At 45.1% G+C, this 15,895-nt stretch overlaps 1 protein-coding gene across 1 annotated transcript in view; it reads left to right on the top strand.

The window, feature by feature from the left end:
- The window catches only part of PLEKHG1 (pleckstrin homology and RhoGEF domain containing G1), a 125,518-nt gene that overhangs the window by 36,325 nt on the left and 73,298 nt on the right, over positions 1-15,895 (top strand). The window contains exon 3 of the mRNA XM_056126018.1: positions 12,733-12,833. Coding sequence (XP_055981993.1) covers positions 12,733-12,833 — 101 coding nt within the window. The remainder of the gene's footprint in view (positions 1-12,732; positions 12,834-15,895) is intronic.

Genomic DNA, 15,895 nt, shown 5'->3' with positions numbered 1-15,895 from the left:
CTCTGAGCTTAGGGGGTCACTCCTACCACTGCCCAAGGGATCGTTTATGGTGATGGGGATCAAACTGGGGTCAGCCACGTGCAAGGCAATCACCATGGCTCTTGTGTTTTCTCTCTTTCCAGCCGGGCTTTAAAAATGTGGCAGGTTCTATAAACATAGGAGAAGCTGTCTGTTTCAGTAATGAGACATACGTAATAGGAATTTTTTCCTGGGAGCCATCCCATTTCTCCTTCTAAGAACTTCTACTTATGAGCTAATTATCAATGTAATTTGAAAAACAAAACGTAAAAAATATTTTAGGGTTTTTTTTTTTATTTGTGGGCTTTGGTGGTCATATTCTGCAGTACTTAGGGGCTATTCCTGGCTCTGTACTTGAGCTCTGATGCCTGATGGTGCTCAGAGGACCATCTGTGAAGGGGATCTGAACTGAACATGGCAGGATACAACTTAACTCCTAAGCACCATTTTTTATTTATTAGTCACAAACCAAGAGGTACAGTTGTAGACTTACAGATTTTTGTGCTTGGATTTCAATTATACAATGATCAAGTACCCATCCCTCCACCAGTGCCCATTTTCCACCACCACGGATCCCAGTATCCATCCCACCCCCCATCCCACCCTGCCTCTGTGGCAGGGCATTCCCTTTTGTTCTCTCTCTCCTCTTGGGTGTTGTGGTTTGCAAAAGAGGCAATGGGTGACAATCATGTTTGGTCTATATTCTACTTTCAGCATGCTTCTCCCATCCTGCGAGGATCCTTCCAACACCCTTTATTTGGTAAGCACCATTTTTCAAAGAAAATATTTAGCAGAGTAGGGATGGAGAGAAAGTACAGCAAGTAGGGTGCCTGCCTTCTACACCACTGACTGGTTCTATCCCTCGAACCACATAGGGTTCTTTGAACCCATCAGAGTGATCCCTGAGCACTGAGCCAGGAGTAAGCCCTGAGTGCATCTGGGTGTGACCCAAAACCCAAAGGGAAAAAAAATCAACAAAGTAATAAAAAATGATTTTTTTTAACACAAGAAATTCTTCCAAGACTTTTTGACATGTTCTATAACTCGGGGTTGAATAAGAGATTGATTTTAGTGTTGTGTTTGTACCAATGAATTTTTACCTACTGTCTGAATTCCATCAGACATGGTGTGGTAATTATGGAAAATGGGTAAGTGTCTTATGATGTGTCTGGAAAGCGGCCTGGCGTGGCGGCGGTTGGGTAGTGGAGGTCGGCTGCCGGGACTGGGTCTCTTGGGGCTGGGAGGGCTCTCGCCCACCCCTCTCTGGGGCACCCTGAGTGAAAACAGCCTGGCGCAGAGTCCGGTGGCATGGTTATGGGGGCCTCATTTTATACTCCCATGTAAAAAGGCAACAAATCATAGAGAGAACTATGTGTGTGTGTGTGTGTGTGTGTGTGTGTGTGTGTGTGTGTGTGTATCGGAGAGCCCAGCAAGCTACCGAGAGTATCCTGCCTTCATGGGCAGAGCCTGGCAAGCTCCCTGTAGTGTATTCAATATGCCAAAAACAGTAACTATAACGGGTCTCATTTCCCTGACCCTGAAAGAGCCTCCAATATGGCAGCATTGGGAAAGACGAGTAAGGAAAGGCTGCTAAAATCTCAGGGCTGGGACAAATAGAGACGTTACTGGCACCCGCTCAAGTAAATCCACGAACAACGGGATGACAGTGATACAGTTTGTACCAAACTTGTCTGTGCTTAAACCACTTTCTACTTTATTCTATCTTTATGTGTTGCATCATTTTCCTGGTGCCAGTAAGCATTGGATGAAGGCATAATGGCCACGAGTATAGAAAGAGACAGGAGTCCAGCTGCTTTAAGAACTGAACCTTAAGTTTGGGGTGGGACTGTACCGTAATGGTGAGGCACTTTCCTCACCCGTGTGACCCTCGCTTGCATCCTGGTTCCCAAGAAAGATGTTCAATAGATCCCATTTCTTGGACCCTTCTTCTTCCTTGCTGCTGTTACAACGACTGGGGGCCACATATCCTTGGTCAGAGTGCTAGTGTGGGCCCCTTTCTTTGACTTACAGTGGCCTGACACATTCTGGTTGGGGTGCTCACATAGCCACTGGAGTGGAGGTGGGGGAGGGTGGGAAACGGGTGGTGGGGTGTGCCGCAACGTTCTGAAAATCACATCCTTTCTTACGGTGTTGGGGGATCCCTGGATCAGTGCGTGGGGGGATATGGGGACCATCGGGCATCAAACTTGTGGCCTTACACTTGTAAAGGTCCTCCTGTTGTTCGTGGATTTTGCTCGAGCGGGCCCAGTAACGTCTCCATTGGAGACTTTGTTGTTACTGTGTCTGGCATGTCGAATACTCTCGGTAGCTTGCCGGGCTCTCCGAGAGGGGCGGAGGAATCGAACTCGGGTCGGCCATGTTGGCTGCATGCAAGGCAAACGCCCTACCGCTGTGCTATAGAGCGATAGCACAGCGGGTACAGCCTTTGCCTTGCACACAGCCGACCCGGGTTCGATTCCCAGCATCCCATAGGGTCCCCCGAGCATCACCAGGAGTAATTCCTGAGTGCATGAGCCAGGAATAACCCTTGTGCATCGCCGGGTATGACCCAAAAGAAAAATGAAGGCCATTCAGCCACCGCACCCTCTGCCAACCCTCCATCCTATTTCTTCTATCTAACTCTTATCACTAGCTCACTGGCATATTTATGTTGCAGTTCACAAATGTTTTCTGTTTAAAGTTGCTGGTGGGAAACTAAACACCTATCCCTGACTGTTTCCAGACAAAGATGTCTGTCTCCCCTTCCTCCTGCCGCCCCCAAGTCCTCATCTGGGAAGAACTCCCCTGCCTCCACCTTCCCTGTCCTCAGTCCAGCTGCCCACTGCTCCTCTGAGACAATAGAGGTGACCGAGAAGGCACATGTCACCTTTTTTTTTTTTTGTCTTTTTGGGTCACACCCAGCGATGCACAGGGATTACTCCTGGCTCTGCACTCAAGAATTACTCCTGCCGGTGCTCGGGGGACCATATGGGATGCTGGGGATCGAACCTGGGTCGGCCACATGCAAGGCAAATGCCCTACCCGCTGTACTATCACTCCAGCCACATGGCATTTTTCTTTTACTGATATATTTGGATTTTAGAAGGTAAATGAGGCTGAAACCACCCATTTGAAAAATTATTCTTCTACTTAAGTATCTCAGAGGCTTTCATGCTGACAGCCACAACAAACTGTCATCTACGGCAGAGCTTCTCACTTTGTCAGGAAAGCACTCTTTCTCTCTCCTACCAGCTACTTTTTCTCTTTCTTCCCCCTTCTCCCACCTCCTCTTTTCCTCCCTCTTTTCTTCCCTCCCCATTCTCCCACCTCTATATTGCCCTCGCTTCCACTTCCTCTCTCTCCCTCACCCCCTCTCTGCCTGCCCCATCTCACCCCTGGCTGAAAGATTATTTGTCCAGTGTCTTCTCAGACAATGCTCTGGGCTGCGGGAACTGTTCGCCAAACTCAGGAGACATTGTTCTCCAAGGGGAGCTTTATTCCCAGAGTGTCCAGTGGCGAGGCCATGCCCCCTTCCCATTTCTTTGCCTTGGCCTTCCCCTTGCCATCCCCACCCCCCTTGCAGATAGAGAAAGAAGAGAAAAGAGATTGACTCAAAGATTAGCATTCTGATACTTTATCTCCAGGCTACAGCAGGAAATCTTTCTATAAACCCTCTTTCGTGGCTTACTTAAGAGAGTTTCTTTCCTTTGGAAATGCACCCTTCTAGACTCAGCACTGGGTAAATAGTTGTCAATGCTCACATGACTTGGTCGGTTACTTCTTTCTTTTACCTGTCTCTTTCGTTCCTCCCCTCCTCTCTACTGAGTCCCTGGAGGAACAGGGAGCCTGTCTTTCTCATTTTTGTATGCTCTCTGCCTTCATGCACTAGAGCAAACCTCCTCTTTGCTATATGGAAGTGCACCCCGAAGTTTTGATCTAGTACTTTATAATAAAGTCACCCTATGCTGTTATAGAGTGGTAAGGCACTCTATATGCATACAGGAATTATGAGCGTGTCCATGCATTGAGTGGCAAATACAAAATTATGAATCAAGAGAAGAATTTCATCTTTGACAGCTATAAATATTTCCAGAATATACCCCATAAGTCTCTTCATGGATGGATGGATAGGTTAGTGGGTGGATGGGTAAATGGGTGGATGAACAGATGAAAGGATGGATGGATGGATGGATGGATGGATGGATGGATGGATGGATGGACAGATGGACAGATAGTTGGATGAATGGATGGATGGATGGATGGATGGGTGGGTGGGTGGATGGATGGATGGCCGGATGGATGGATGGATGGATGGATGAATGGATGGATGGATGGGTGGATGGATGGATGGATGGATGGATGGGTGGGTGGATGGATGGATGGATGGCAGACATGTGGATGGACAGATGATTGTGTGAACAGATGGATGCATGGACAGATTCTTGATTGGGTAGATGGATGGATGGACAGAGAGACAGAAGGATGGACAGGTAGACAGATGAGAAGATGGATGGATGGATGGATGGATGGATGGATGGATGGATGGATGGATGGATGGGTGGATTAATGAATCATCCCTCCCTCCTCAGCAGTCCTACATCTCTTCCATTTACTGCCCCACCACTCTCCTTTGCTAACCCAACATCTCAAAATTTATACTAATCTTTTATCCCATTTCCAGTAAGTCCACAACTCTCTATAATCGTGGACTTGGGGCTTCATTGTTGGGACCTTGGGGGCCAGTTTTCCTGCTGCCCCTTTAAGGCTTATTGCACTTTCACTGCCCCCAAGAAAGCCTCTTGAAATGGGCCATTTCCTCCTCTGTCTTCTGTCCTCTGTGCCCAGTTCACATCTGTCCTGCAGCCAAACACTGGATTTGGATGGATTTGTTTGCTCTTGTCTTTCATTTAAACAGAGAGATCCTTGGGGCAGGGACTAGGAGCGGAGAAATCGTGTTTTATTCTTTTTTTTTTCTTTTAATTCAAACTTGTAAAACAAAACTTGGTACGCAGTGTACATGTCCTCAAAGAAAGAAGGGGAAGGAGGGTTTATTTGAATGAATGTGAATGTGCTCTTCAACTGTAAATTGGAGTTTACAATGGGCACGCAGCCAACATGGCCGACCTGAGTTCGATTCCTCCGCCCCTCTCTGAGAACCCAGCAAGCTACCAAGAGTATCTCGCCCGCATGGCAAAGCCTGGCAAGCTCCCCGTGACATATTCAATATGCCAAACACAGTAACAAGAAGTCTCAACAATGAAGACGTTACTGGGCCCGCTCGAACAAATCGATGAATAATGGGAGGACAGTGACAGTGACAGTGACAATATAGGATATGTTATTGTAGCATCCATGACTTTCCGGTAACATCCATGGCATCTGGAGGACAGGTTTTGGGATAAAAAAAATGACCAGAAAATGGTGCTTCATCCTGAATAAAGGCAAAAGAAACATCTTACATGGTTAGTATATCAAAGGGGCATTTTGTTGTATCAGAGTACTCACATCAAAAAATAAGACCTACAGGAATAAATCATAAAACCACAAGGTACAAATCTGAAATACAAGCAAGAAGATCAGGACCAGGACCATTTTTGGTTTGGGTTTTGGTTTTGGTTCTTGAATGAGCTCTATGCTCAGAGATCACTCCTCAATCACATACCACATATGTGGTGTTGGGAGTTGAACCTGGGTTGATCCAGTGCTAGGCAAGAGCCTTAACCCTGGACTATCCCTTTGGCCCCCAAGATGAAAATGTTTCATGTTATTTTAGAGGAGGAAGGAGATGGAGCAGGAGATGCACATTTCATAGCATCATTGGGGAATAGGGCAATGCTACCAAGGGCATTCGTTGCCTTTGAATCTAAATTTGAACCCACCCATTTCTGCAGTGTCTTTACCAAATGGTTGTTTAGACTAGGCTTCTTAAACTATCAGGTGAGGGATGGAGGTATTGTATGTGTGCATGTTTTCTAGTCAGTAACACAAAAAACAATTTTTAAAAAGAAACTAGAATGATTGCACTCATTGGCGGGATATAAAGATTAAAGATAGTGTAAGAGCTGGAGCAATAGCACAGCGGGTAGGGCGTTTGCCTTGAACACGGCCTACCCAGCCAACCTGGGTTCTATTCCTCTGCCCCTCTCAGAGAGCCCAGCAAGCTACCGAGAGTATCTCGCCCACATGGCAAAGCCTGGCAAGTTACCCTTGGTGTATTTGATATGGCAAACACAGTAACAACAAGTCTCACAATGGCAACGTTACTGGGCCCGCTCGAGCAAATCAATGAACAATGGGAGGACAGTGCTACAGTGCTATAAGAATAATTCCCGAAGACAGTAGGAATGAAGGCCAAGAGAACCTGTACATGGTAGGAAGCTTACCACAGGTTGTGGGGGAGGAAGGGCAGTGAGGACAGAGAAGGGACCAGTATGCCAATGATAATTGGAAATGGTCACTCTGGACAGGAACTGAGTGCTGAAAGGAGGTAAAGTGATATGCCTGATAACCCTTTCAGTAACAACATTGCAAACCACAGTGCCTAAAAGTAGAGAGAGAGAGAGAGAGAGAGAGAGAGAAGTAAAGTGTCTGCCAGAGAGGCAGACTGGCTGGGGAGGTAAACTAGGGATATTGGTTGTAGGAAATGTACATTGATGAAGGGACAGGTGTTGGAATATTGTATGAGTGAAACCCAATCATGAAAAACTTTGTAACTGTGTGTTTCACAGTGATTCAATAAAAATAAATAAGTTAAAAATAGAAAAGAAGCCAGAATAACAGACACGCATAGTACAAATCTGAATATATTGTGATGAGGTTGCTGTGATTGCACTCCATCGAAATGCTGTGCAGTTTCCCAGATACTCTCACTTCCAGCATTCACCTTCTTGCACACTAGGAACAGTTTGCAAAGTGATTCCTGCACACTTAGCCCCGAGTTCAGTAGTTCCCATCACAATCAGTATAGGTGTGAAAAATTACCGAGAGGGCACTCATGCACAAGTCTTGTCATGCTAAAGAACTTGGCACATAAACTAGTTAGAAAATAAGTTCTCGGGTTGAAGCAATAGTACAGTGGGTAAAGTGTTGCTTGCCTTGAATGTGCTGACCCAGGGTTCAATCCTTGGCACCCCATATGATCCCCTGAACCCCACCAGGGGTGATCTGATCCCTGAGCAAAGAGCCAGGAGTTAACTCTTAGCACTGCTGGGTTGGCAGAAAGAAAAGGAAGGAAGGAGGGAAGGAAGGAGGGAGGAAGGGAAAGGTAGGAAGGAAGGAAGGAAAGAAAGAAAGAAAGAAAGAAAGAAAGAAAGAAAGAAAGAAAGAAAGAAAGAAAGAGGAAAGAAAATTCTTGGGGCTGGAGTGATAGCACAATGGGTAGGGCATTTGTCCTTGCATAGGGCAAACACGGGTTTGATTTCCAGCATCCCTTGTGGTCCCCTGAATACTGCCAGAAGTAATTCCTGAGTGCAGAGTCAGGAATCGCCCCCCTGAGCATCGCCAAGTGTGACCCAAAGAGCCAATAAATAAATAGATAAATAAATTCTGGAGGCAACATTAAAAATCAGAAGACAGGGAATTATTCAAATGGAGGAGCACCCTTCTTGGTGTCTATCTCCCCACTTGCCCAAATTAGAACGAATTCTTTGATCCTCTTGGAAAAGAACTTGTTCTCAGTGCAAGAGTTGAAAATCCATCCTCTGTTGCTAAGAGAAAGGTCACCCTGGCTGCCAATATCAGGCCAATAAAATTCATAAGCAGCATGACAAGCACTAATAAATTTCATTGGTGCTTTCCTCTGTCATTTGAGCATGGAGTGCACTGTTATTATCACTGCACTTCAAACCTCTCATTTTGGTTGCAAATGATTGCAGCTGCAAATGCAGGCCATTGCTACGGTCCTTTTCAGTAGGCAGGTTAGGGGGAAAGTATCATATTTAAAAGACCCAATTATGATCAGAGAGAGGAGCAAGCTGTGGCCAGCGGACTTTGATCTGTTATGTAGAATGGGCTACGGAAAAAAAAAAAAGTTGGACTCCTAACAATTCATTTGCTCCCCAGTTCCAGAAAACAAGCCACTTTTGAGATCTCCTTTCTCTGCCACAGACTCGGTACTGAATTGTTTTTAGTACAGATGGGTCCTCATTAGCTGGAAAAGGGCAACGATTCATGTCTCTCACCCCAGATGAAATTCTTCAAGCTCTTCAACTCAGTCTTTCCCTCAGTGGAAGAATTTAGCATTGGATTTCTGCAAATGAGTGCACTCTGTACTTGAAGTGAGAAATGGGATTGTTTTCTTAATAGGTCTCACGCCACAACCTGTCACTGGCAGAGACCATTCCTGTTCATAGACTTCTGTTTCACTTGTTGATTTCTTTTTTTTTTCCCCTTTATTGTATTTTATTTTTTTTTTAAAGTTGTAGATTTACAATTTTTTGTGCTTTGGTTTCAATTATACAATGATCAGATACCCATCCCTCCACCAGTGCCCATTTTCCACCACCATGGGTAATATCCCTCCCACCCCCATCCCCCCATCCCCCCTGTCTCTGTGGCAGGGCAATCCCCTGTGTTCTCTCTCTCCTTTTGGGTGCTGTGGTCTGCAAAAGAGGCATTGAGTGGCAAACATGTTCAGTCCATAGTCTACTTTCGACATGCATCTCCCCTCCTGGGAGGATCCTCCAAACATCCTTTATTTGGTGCTCCCTTCTCTATCTGAGCTGCCCTTTCCTCTAGGATACCCGGCTGGCCTCTAAGTTATGGAGTAATCCTCCTGGTGCTGATCTCAGCTATTCTTGGGTATTAATCTCATACTTTGTTACTTTATATCCCCCAGATGAATGCAATCTTTCTATGTCTATCCCTCTCTTTCTGACTCATTTCGCTTAGCATGATACTTTCCATATTGTACCACTTGTATGTAAATTTCATGACGTCATCTTTTCTAACAGCTACATAGTACTCCATTGTGTAGATGTACCAAAGTTTCTTTCACTTGTTGATTTCAAGCCACATCTCTGTGTTTCTATTCTTGCATCCTTCTTAGTTTTGCGTCCTTTGTATCCTTTGAAATCAAAGTATGGCACAACTGTGAAAGCATTCCACTCAAGTTATACTTCAGCCCTTCCTGTTGTATGAGTGTGTGAAGATATCAGCAAACACATTTGACATCATGATTTACATTAATCAGTAGATTTAAGTGGGAGCAAAGCAAGACTTAGACTTCACATTCTTTCAAAATGTGCCAGACCATCACTGCCTTCTTCAGCATTTCCGGGTGGGCATTAGCTTGCTCTCTCTCTCTCCTGCACCACATTGAAGCCCTTTTAAATAGTTCATAAACGTCAGGCAAGTAGGTCTTGCTATTGTGAGATAGTTGACATATTTGTCATTATGTCAACTACAGTTAAACTGGATGAATGTCACTCCATAGTCAGATGGCCACTTTTGTTTGTTTGTTTCTTCTGTGTGGGGTCACATCCTGCCGTGCCAAGAGCTTACTCCTAGCTCTGCACTCAGGAATCTCTCCTAGCAGGGCTCAGGGGAACTTATGAGGTGACGATGATCAAACCCGAGTGCAAGGCAAGTGCCCTACCCACTGTACTATTTCTCTAACCCCTAGAGGATCACTTTCTTAGGAAGGAAGGGTGTTACCACAAAGATTATAGATAAACAGTTCATATATGTATGAACATATATACAGGGTCCATACAGTTTATAACATTGGTTCATGCAGAGCAATGGGTCGAGTATTAAAGAACTAGAATGTATCTGGGGAACATAAAGTAACAAAATAGGAGACTAACACCCAAGAATAGCCGAGATAAGTACCAGGAGGTTTACTCCATGGCTTGGAGGCCAGCCACACACGCTAGGGGGAAAGGCAGCTCAGATAGAGAAGGAAGCACCAAATAAAAGGTGTTGGGAGGATCCTCCCAGGAGGGGAGAAGCATGCTGAAAGTAGACTCTTGACCGAACATGATTGCCACTCAATGCCTCTTTTGCAAACCACAGCACCCAAAAGGAGAGAGAGAACAAAAGGGAATGCCCTGCCACAGAGGCAGGGTGGGATGGGGGGGGGGGGGGGAGGGATACTGAGATCTGTGGTGGTGGAAAATGGGCACTGTTGGAAGGATGGGCACTTGATCATTGTATAATTGAAACTCAAGCACAAAAATTTGTAAGTCTACAACTGTACCTCATGGTGTTTTACTAATAAAAATTTTTAAAAAAAAAACTAGAATGGTGGATGGTTTCATGCAGTCTCTGTAAGATGTTACTGAGAAAGTTAAATAAAGTCCTCTTTGTTCATTTGAGGAAAATAAAGGAGAGAGAATGAATGCAGGTTACCAAGATGTAGAAAAAGCAATTATCTGATGGTTCTTAAAGGCCTATGTTATCTTTAGCTAATTACATCTCAATACTCCTGTGTCTGCGACCAGCCATTGGCACGTGGGCAGAGAACGAGCGTTGTCAGGACCTGGTTGACTTCATGTGTTACATACTCTGAATGCTGCAGCAGGCTGTGACATTTGCTAGAAGGCCATAGTGCACTGCTTAGCCCAGGGCAGTGGATGGTATTTATTTTTTATTTTGCGTTATTTCAGCTGCTTTCACTTTTTTCTTCACTGTTTTCTTACCTCCTGCAGATCTTGTCTCTCTCTCTGTTTTTTTCCCCCCAAGCATCGCTGGGGAAAGGGGAACAGTCCGTTATGAACTAACTCTTTAATACACAGAGGCAGAAAGCTCTTTCCTCCTCCCTCAGCAATTCCAGTAGCTTCTAAGTCACATACTTTGAACCCACCATGATCTGAGACCACATTAGCTCTGCTTCGAAATTCTGCCTGTGTTAGCACTGACGGTCAGTTCTGAATGTTCTGTGCTTGGGTCAGAGAGATAGTGCAGAGAGTAAGGTGCTTGCTTTGCAGGAAGTTGACCAGGGTTTAATCCCCGGTTCCACATATGGTCCCCGAGAACTGATACAGGAATGATCCCTGGGTACAGAGCCAGGAGTAATCCCTAAACATTGTCAGGTATGGCCCCAAAACAACAAGGAAAGGGCCGGAGCGATAGCACAGCGGGTAGGGCGTTTGCCTTGCACGTGGCGGACCCGGGTTCCATCCCCGGCATCCCATATGTTCCCCCAAGCACCACCAGGAGTAATTCCTGAGTGCAGAGCCAGGAGTGACCCCTGAGCATTGCTGGGTGTGACCCAAAAGGAAAAAAAAACAAGGAAAAACCAAAGTTTTCCATGCCTCTATGAATGTCATAAATGCCTATGAGATTGTATAAGTAAGTTATATGCTTTTTCTTTCTCAGTTATTTTTGGGGACAAGAATTTGTGGAGGGGAGCTTAGCAATAGAATGCTTGCCTGATGTGTAGGAGGCCCTGGGTTCAATCTCTGGCATTCATTTTAAAAAATAATTTGTGTAAAAGGTAAAGGTAAAGGTAAAGGCCCTCCCGTTGATCGTCGATTTGCTCGAGCGGGCCCAGTAACGTCTCCATTAGAGACTTTGTTGTTACTGTGTCTGGCATATCCAATACTCTCGGTAGCTTGCCGGGCTCTCCAAGAGGGGCGGAGGAATCGAACTCGGGTCGGCCATGTTGGCTGCGTGCAAGGCAAATGCCCTACCGCTGTGCTATTTGTGTAAATTGTATAAAACTGTATATTTCAATAAATTTATTTTATTTATTTATTTTTTGCTTTTTGGGTCACACCCAGCAATGCACAGCGGTTACTCCTGACTTTGCACTCAGGAATTACTCCTGGCGGTGCTCAGGGACCATATGGGATGTTGGGACTCAAACCCGGGTTGGCCGTGTGCAAGGCAAACGCCTTACCTGCTGTACTATCGCTCCAGCCCCTTTAATAAATTTTAAAGAATTTATAAATTTATAAAATTAATAAAATTTTATAAATTGTCCTCGAATTGCAAAAAAAAAATGTTATTTTTTTACCAACTGATATTTGAAGAGGAATTAAGGTCTGTACTTTAACAATCAGTAGCTTTCTGACTTAAAGATTATGTTTACACCCATCTCACTTTTTTCTCCCTTCTACTGAGATAAAATCAGCATAGAATATTGTGTGAGGTTTTTGGTCTTATTTTTGAGCAGTATTCAGGAATGACTCATGGATCAGTGCTCAGGGGTTACTCTTGGCAGTGCTCAGATTGTTGAACAAGGGTCAACAACGTGCAAGCCGAGCACTTAAGCTCTTGGCCAATCTTGCATTAGTTTATAGTGTAAAACGTAATGCTTTGTTATATTAATATATTGCAGAAATAATTGCTATAATAAATTTAGTTAATACCTATCCCCTCACCGTTACCCATTTTGTCTTGTAAAAAAATAATAATTTACAAATTCTGTTTCTGGAGTTTTGGAGGATATTTTATCACAAATCAGCCAAGAAATAGAAGGAACTGTTATGTCCAAGCTCTGATGTGTTGGTTACTGTGGTTATCTATGATCTTATCTACCTAGGGAAGCTCTAAAATGCCCAGATAAATGAACTTCTGCCATACCCTCTCTCCATATGTAAACCCTCTATTCTGTAGGTAGCAAAGTATTGATGTGATCAGTAGAAGAGGCTGTATCCTCAGAGTAGTGTTCATAGGCACACGAGCATACCTGGAAAGTGAGCACATGCCTGACCTAAACTGACATAGCAAAGGACAGAGTTGCCTGACTCTTTCCCATTGACTTCACAGGATTACCTCGACTGCATTAAGGGTCAAGCGAAACTTCCTCTGGGAATGGAAGAAAGATCCGCGCTTTTTGGAAATATCCAAGATATCTACCGCTTCAATAGGTAAGTTGATGCTCAAAAGACTCGAACATGGGTTTTGCATGCTGGGATCGATGCCTGGTGCTGTATGGTTCCCTGGAACACTGCTGGAATAACCCTCCTCTTAAAACCAGTCAGAATTGGGAATAGCACCCTACCGCTACAGTGGTGCCAACCCCCCCCCCCCAAAAAAAAACAATTTTTGGAAAACCTCTAAAGATTGTTGTCATATAATAAAATTATGGTCTTGGGGCCAGAGAGATAGTACAGCAGATAGGGCTTTTGCCTTGCACGTGGCTGACCTGGGTTTGATCCCCGGCATCCCATATGGTCCCCCAAGCACCGCCAGGAGTAATTCCTGAGTGCAAAGCCAAGAGTAACCCCTGAGCATTGCTGAGTGTAACCCAAAAATCAAAGAAAAAAGGAAAAAATTGTTGTCTTATCTGACATTATTGCAGACAAGAAATTTTAACCTCTCATCCCTGATTCATCTTGCTATATTTTTGTGACTGGTGATGACATAAAGCGTACGGTGAGCATCCTTGCTCGTCTATTTTTTTTTTTCCGGGATGGGGATTGGTTTGTTTGTTTGGGTTTGTGTGTGTATGTGTGTGTAGTTTGGATGCTATGTACAGCTACGCTCAGGGGTTACTCCTGGCTCTGCACTTAGGAATTACTCCTGCCGGTGCTCAGAGGGGGACCATATGGGATGCCAGGGATGGAATCTGGGTCTTCCGCGTGCAAAGCAAACATCCTACCCACTGTCCTCTCACTTGCCCCCCACATCCTTGCTTGTCTACAAGTTTCATGTTATTCTGTATTTTGGCCCACTCCATCCTCCGACTCAGAGATAAAATCTTTTGCCCAGACAGAGCAGCATGTTCCTTCTTTAGCCCAATAGGAGCAAAACTTCCCCCAAATACCAGGGATGAGAAAAGCTCAGTGGTGGAACTGCATCCCTGGCCAAGCATATATTCTGCATGCATAGGAGCTGCAGTTCATTCCCAGTACCAAAACCAAAGAGCAGATATATGAGTGTCCACATCATTTTCACTTCTACTGGTTTTTCTTTAAAATTGTTCTATATCCTTGGGGGCTGGAGCAGCAGTACAGTGGGTGTCGTGCTTGCTTTGCACATGGCTGGCCTGGGTTTGATCCCCAGCATCCCATATGGTCCCCTTTGCCCCAACCCCAAAACCAAAGAAATATATAAAACAAAACCAAAAAAAAAATCTTCTATATCCTAGAGAATTGACAGGACACAATCACTGTCCTCCCGTTGTTCATCGATTTGCTCGAGCAGGCCCAGTAACGTCTCCATTGGAGACTTAGTTGTTACTGTGTTTGGCATATCGAATATGTCACGGGTAGCTTGCCAGGCTCTGCCGTGCAGGCGAGATACTCTCGGTAGCTTGCCGGGCTCTTCGAGAGGGGCGGAGGAATCGAACTCGGGTCGGCCATGTTGGCTGCGTGCAAGGCAAACACCCTACCGCTGTGCTATCGCTCCAGCCTGACAGGACACAATAAACACACAATATATACTTTGTCATCACATATTAAATGAATTCATTATTTGCATTTAGGTGCAGAGTGATAGCACAGCGGGTAGGACATTTGCCTTGCACGCAGCCAACCTGGGTTCGATCCTCAGCATCCCATATGATCCCCCAAGCACCACCAGGAGTAATTCCTGAGTGCAGAGCCAGGAGTAACCCCAGTGCCTCACCGGGTGTGACCTAAAAAAGCAATAAATAAATAAATAAATAAATGATTGAAGTCAAATGCAAGTATGAAGTAAGCGTTGGGGGCCATAGTTAACAAGGCAGACAGAGAGCTGACAGGAAGTGCAGGCAAATCAATTGTAATAGTATTATTACAGGTTGAGAACAGAGACCTGTTCCTGGCACGCTGAGCCATGAATACCCCCTTGGGTGAGCCTCTGAGTGGAGTAGAATCTTGCTTTGCTGCAGTTTTCCTAGCTCAGCGAAGCTTGCAGGACACCCTCACACATGCATCCCCTGCTCCAATTCTCCCGGTTCGTGCCATTTCTCTTGTCCTATGTGGTTGACTGTGGAGTGTTGTGCCTTCCTTCCTTCTTACCACCAGTTATCTCAGAACTGTTTTCTTACCCCAGTTCTTACCCCAGTTATCTCAGAACTGTCCCCAAAGCAGGGGACCACGTGCCAACTTTACTGTCCCAGTTCCCCAGAGAGCGCCTGGGTCCTCTCAAACTTCCCTGGGCTGGAGGAGTAGAAACAGAGGGATGCCTGCCTTATCGGGTACTTGAGATTTCAGTGAGCAGGCATCTCTACATGCCAGGCTCAAGGCCAGAGCAGAACAAGCACCCAGAATTCTAACATTTATGGTGAGGATAGTGAGTTTGTTCGAGTCAAACCTCAGAGTGTTTTATAGTGCCTTATTATACTAGTCAGCTAGTATGCAGACTGTAAATGCTACCACTTTTTGCTAACCCAATTGGCGTATGTGAGCTCTTTGATTGGCAAAATGCCCATCACTCCCCGGAGATGCTCAGGAGACAATTTGCAAACCCTGGGTTCCCATATGCAAAATATATGCTCCAGCCCTTTGATCCATCTCCGTAACGCCAGCACGAACCTCGCCACTGGAAAACGTGTATTAAATGACATCAACTTAGACTTTTATTTTGGTCTGTTGTTTTTTCAGTTTGGGGTATGTGTTTTGGGTGTTGGGGGGGGCACAGCATTTACACTTTGAAGTGTTTAGGAACTGATTCCAGCTCTGTGCTTGGGGATCACTCCTTGTGGTCCTTGGGAGTCGTACTGTGTTAGGAACCACACTGAGGTCCCCCACTTAAAAAACATGTGCTCCAGCTCATTCAGTATCTCGTCAGCCCTTCAGCCTTGCATCTTGAAAGCCTCCAATCATCCTCGTTGCAGCCTCTTTTGTTGTCATTATTATTCAGTGAACTATAAAAGCCAGTTTGCATGTTCCAACATAATGATTCTCAACCAGGGCTGCACACTGAAATCACCTAGGAAGCAAAAAGAAAGTTTCTTGATGAATTGTTCTGGGGTGTGCCCAGAGCACGGGAATTTTTTGGAAAG

Source organism: Sorex fumeus, unplaced genomic scaffold, assembly GCF_029834395.1.
Source record: "Sorex fumeus unplaced genomic scaffold, SorFum_2.1 ptg000061l, whole genome shotgun sequence".
Taxonomy (NCBI): Eukaryota; Metazoa; Chordata; class Mammalia; order Eulipotyphla; family Soricidae; genus Sorex; species Sorex fumeus.
The sequence above is the reverse complement of the archived record's forward strand: the minus strand, read 5'-3'. Positions and strand labels throughout refer to the sequence as shown.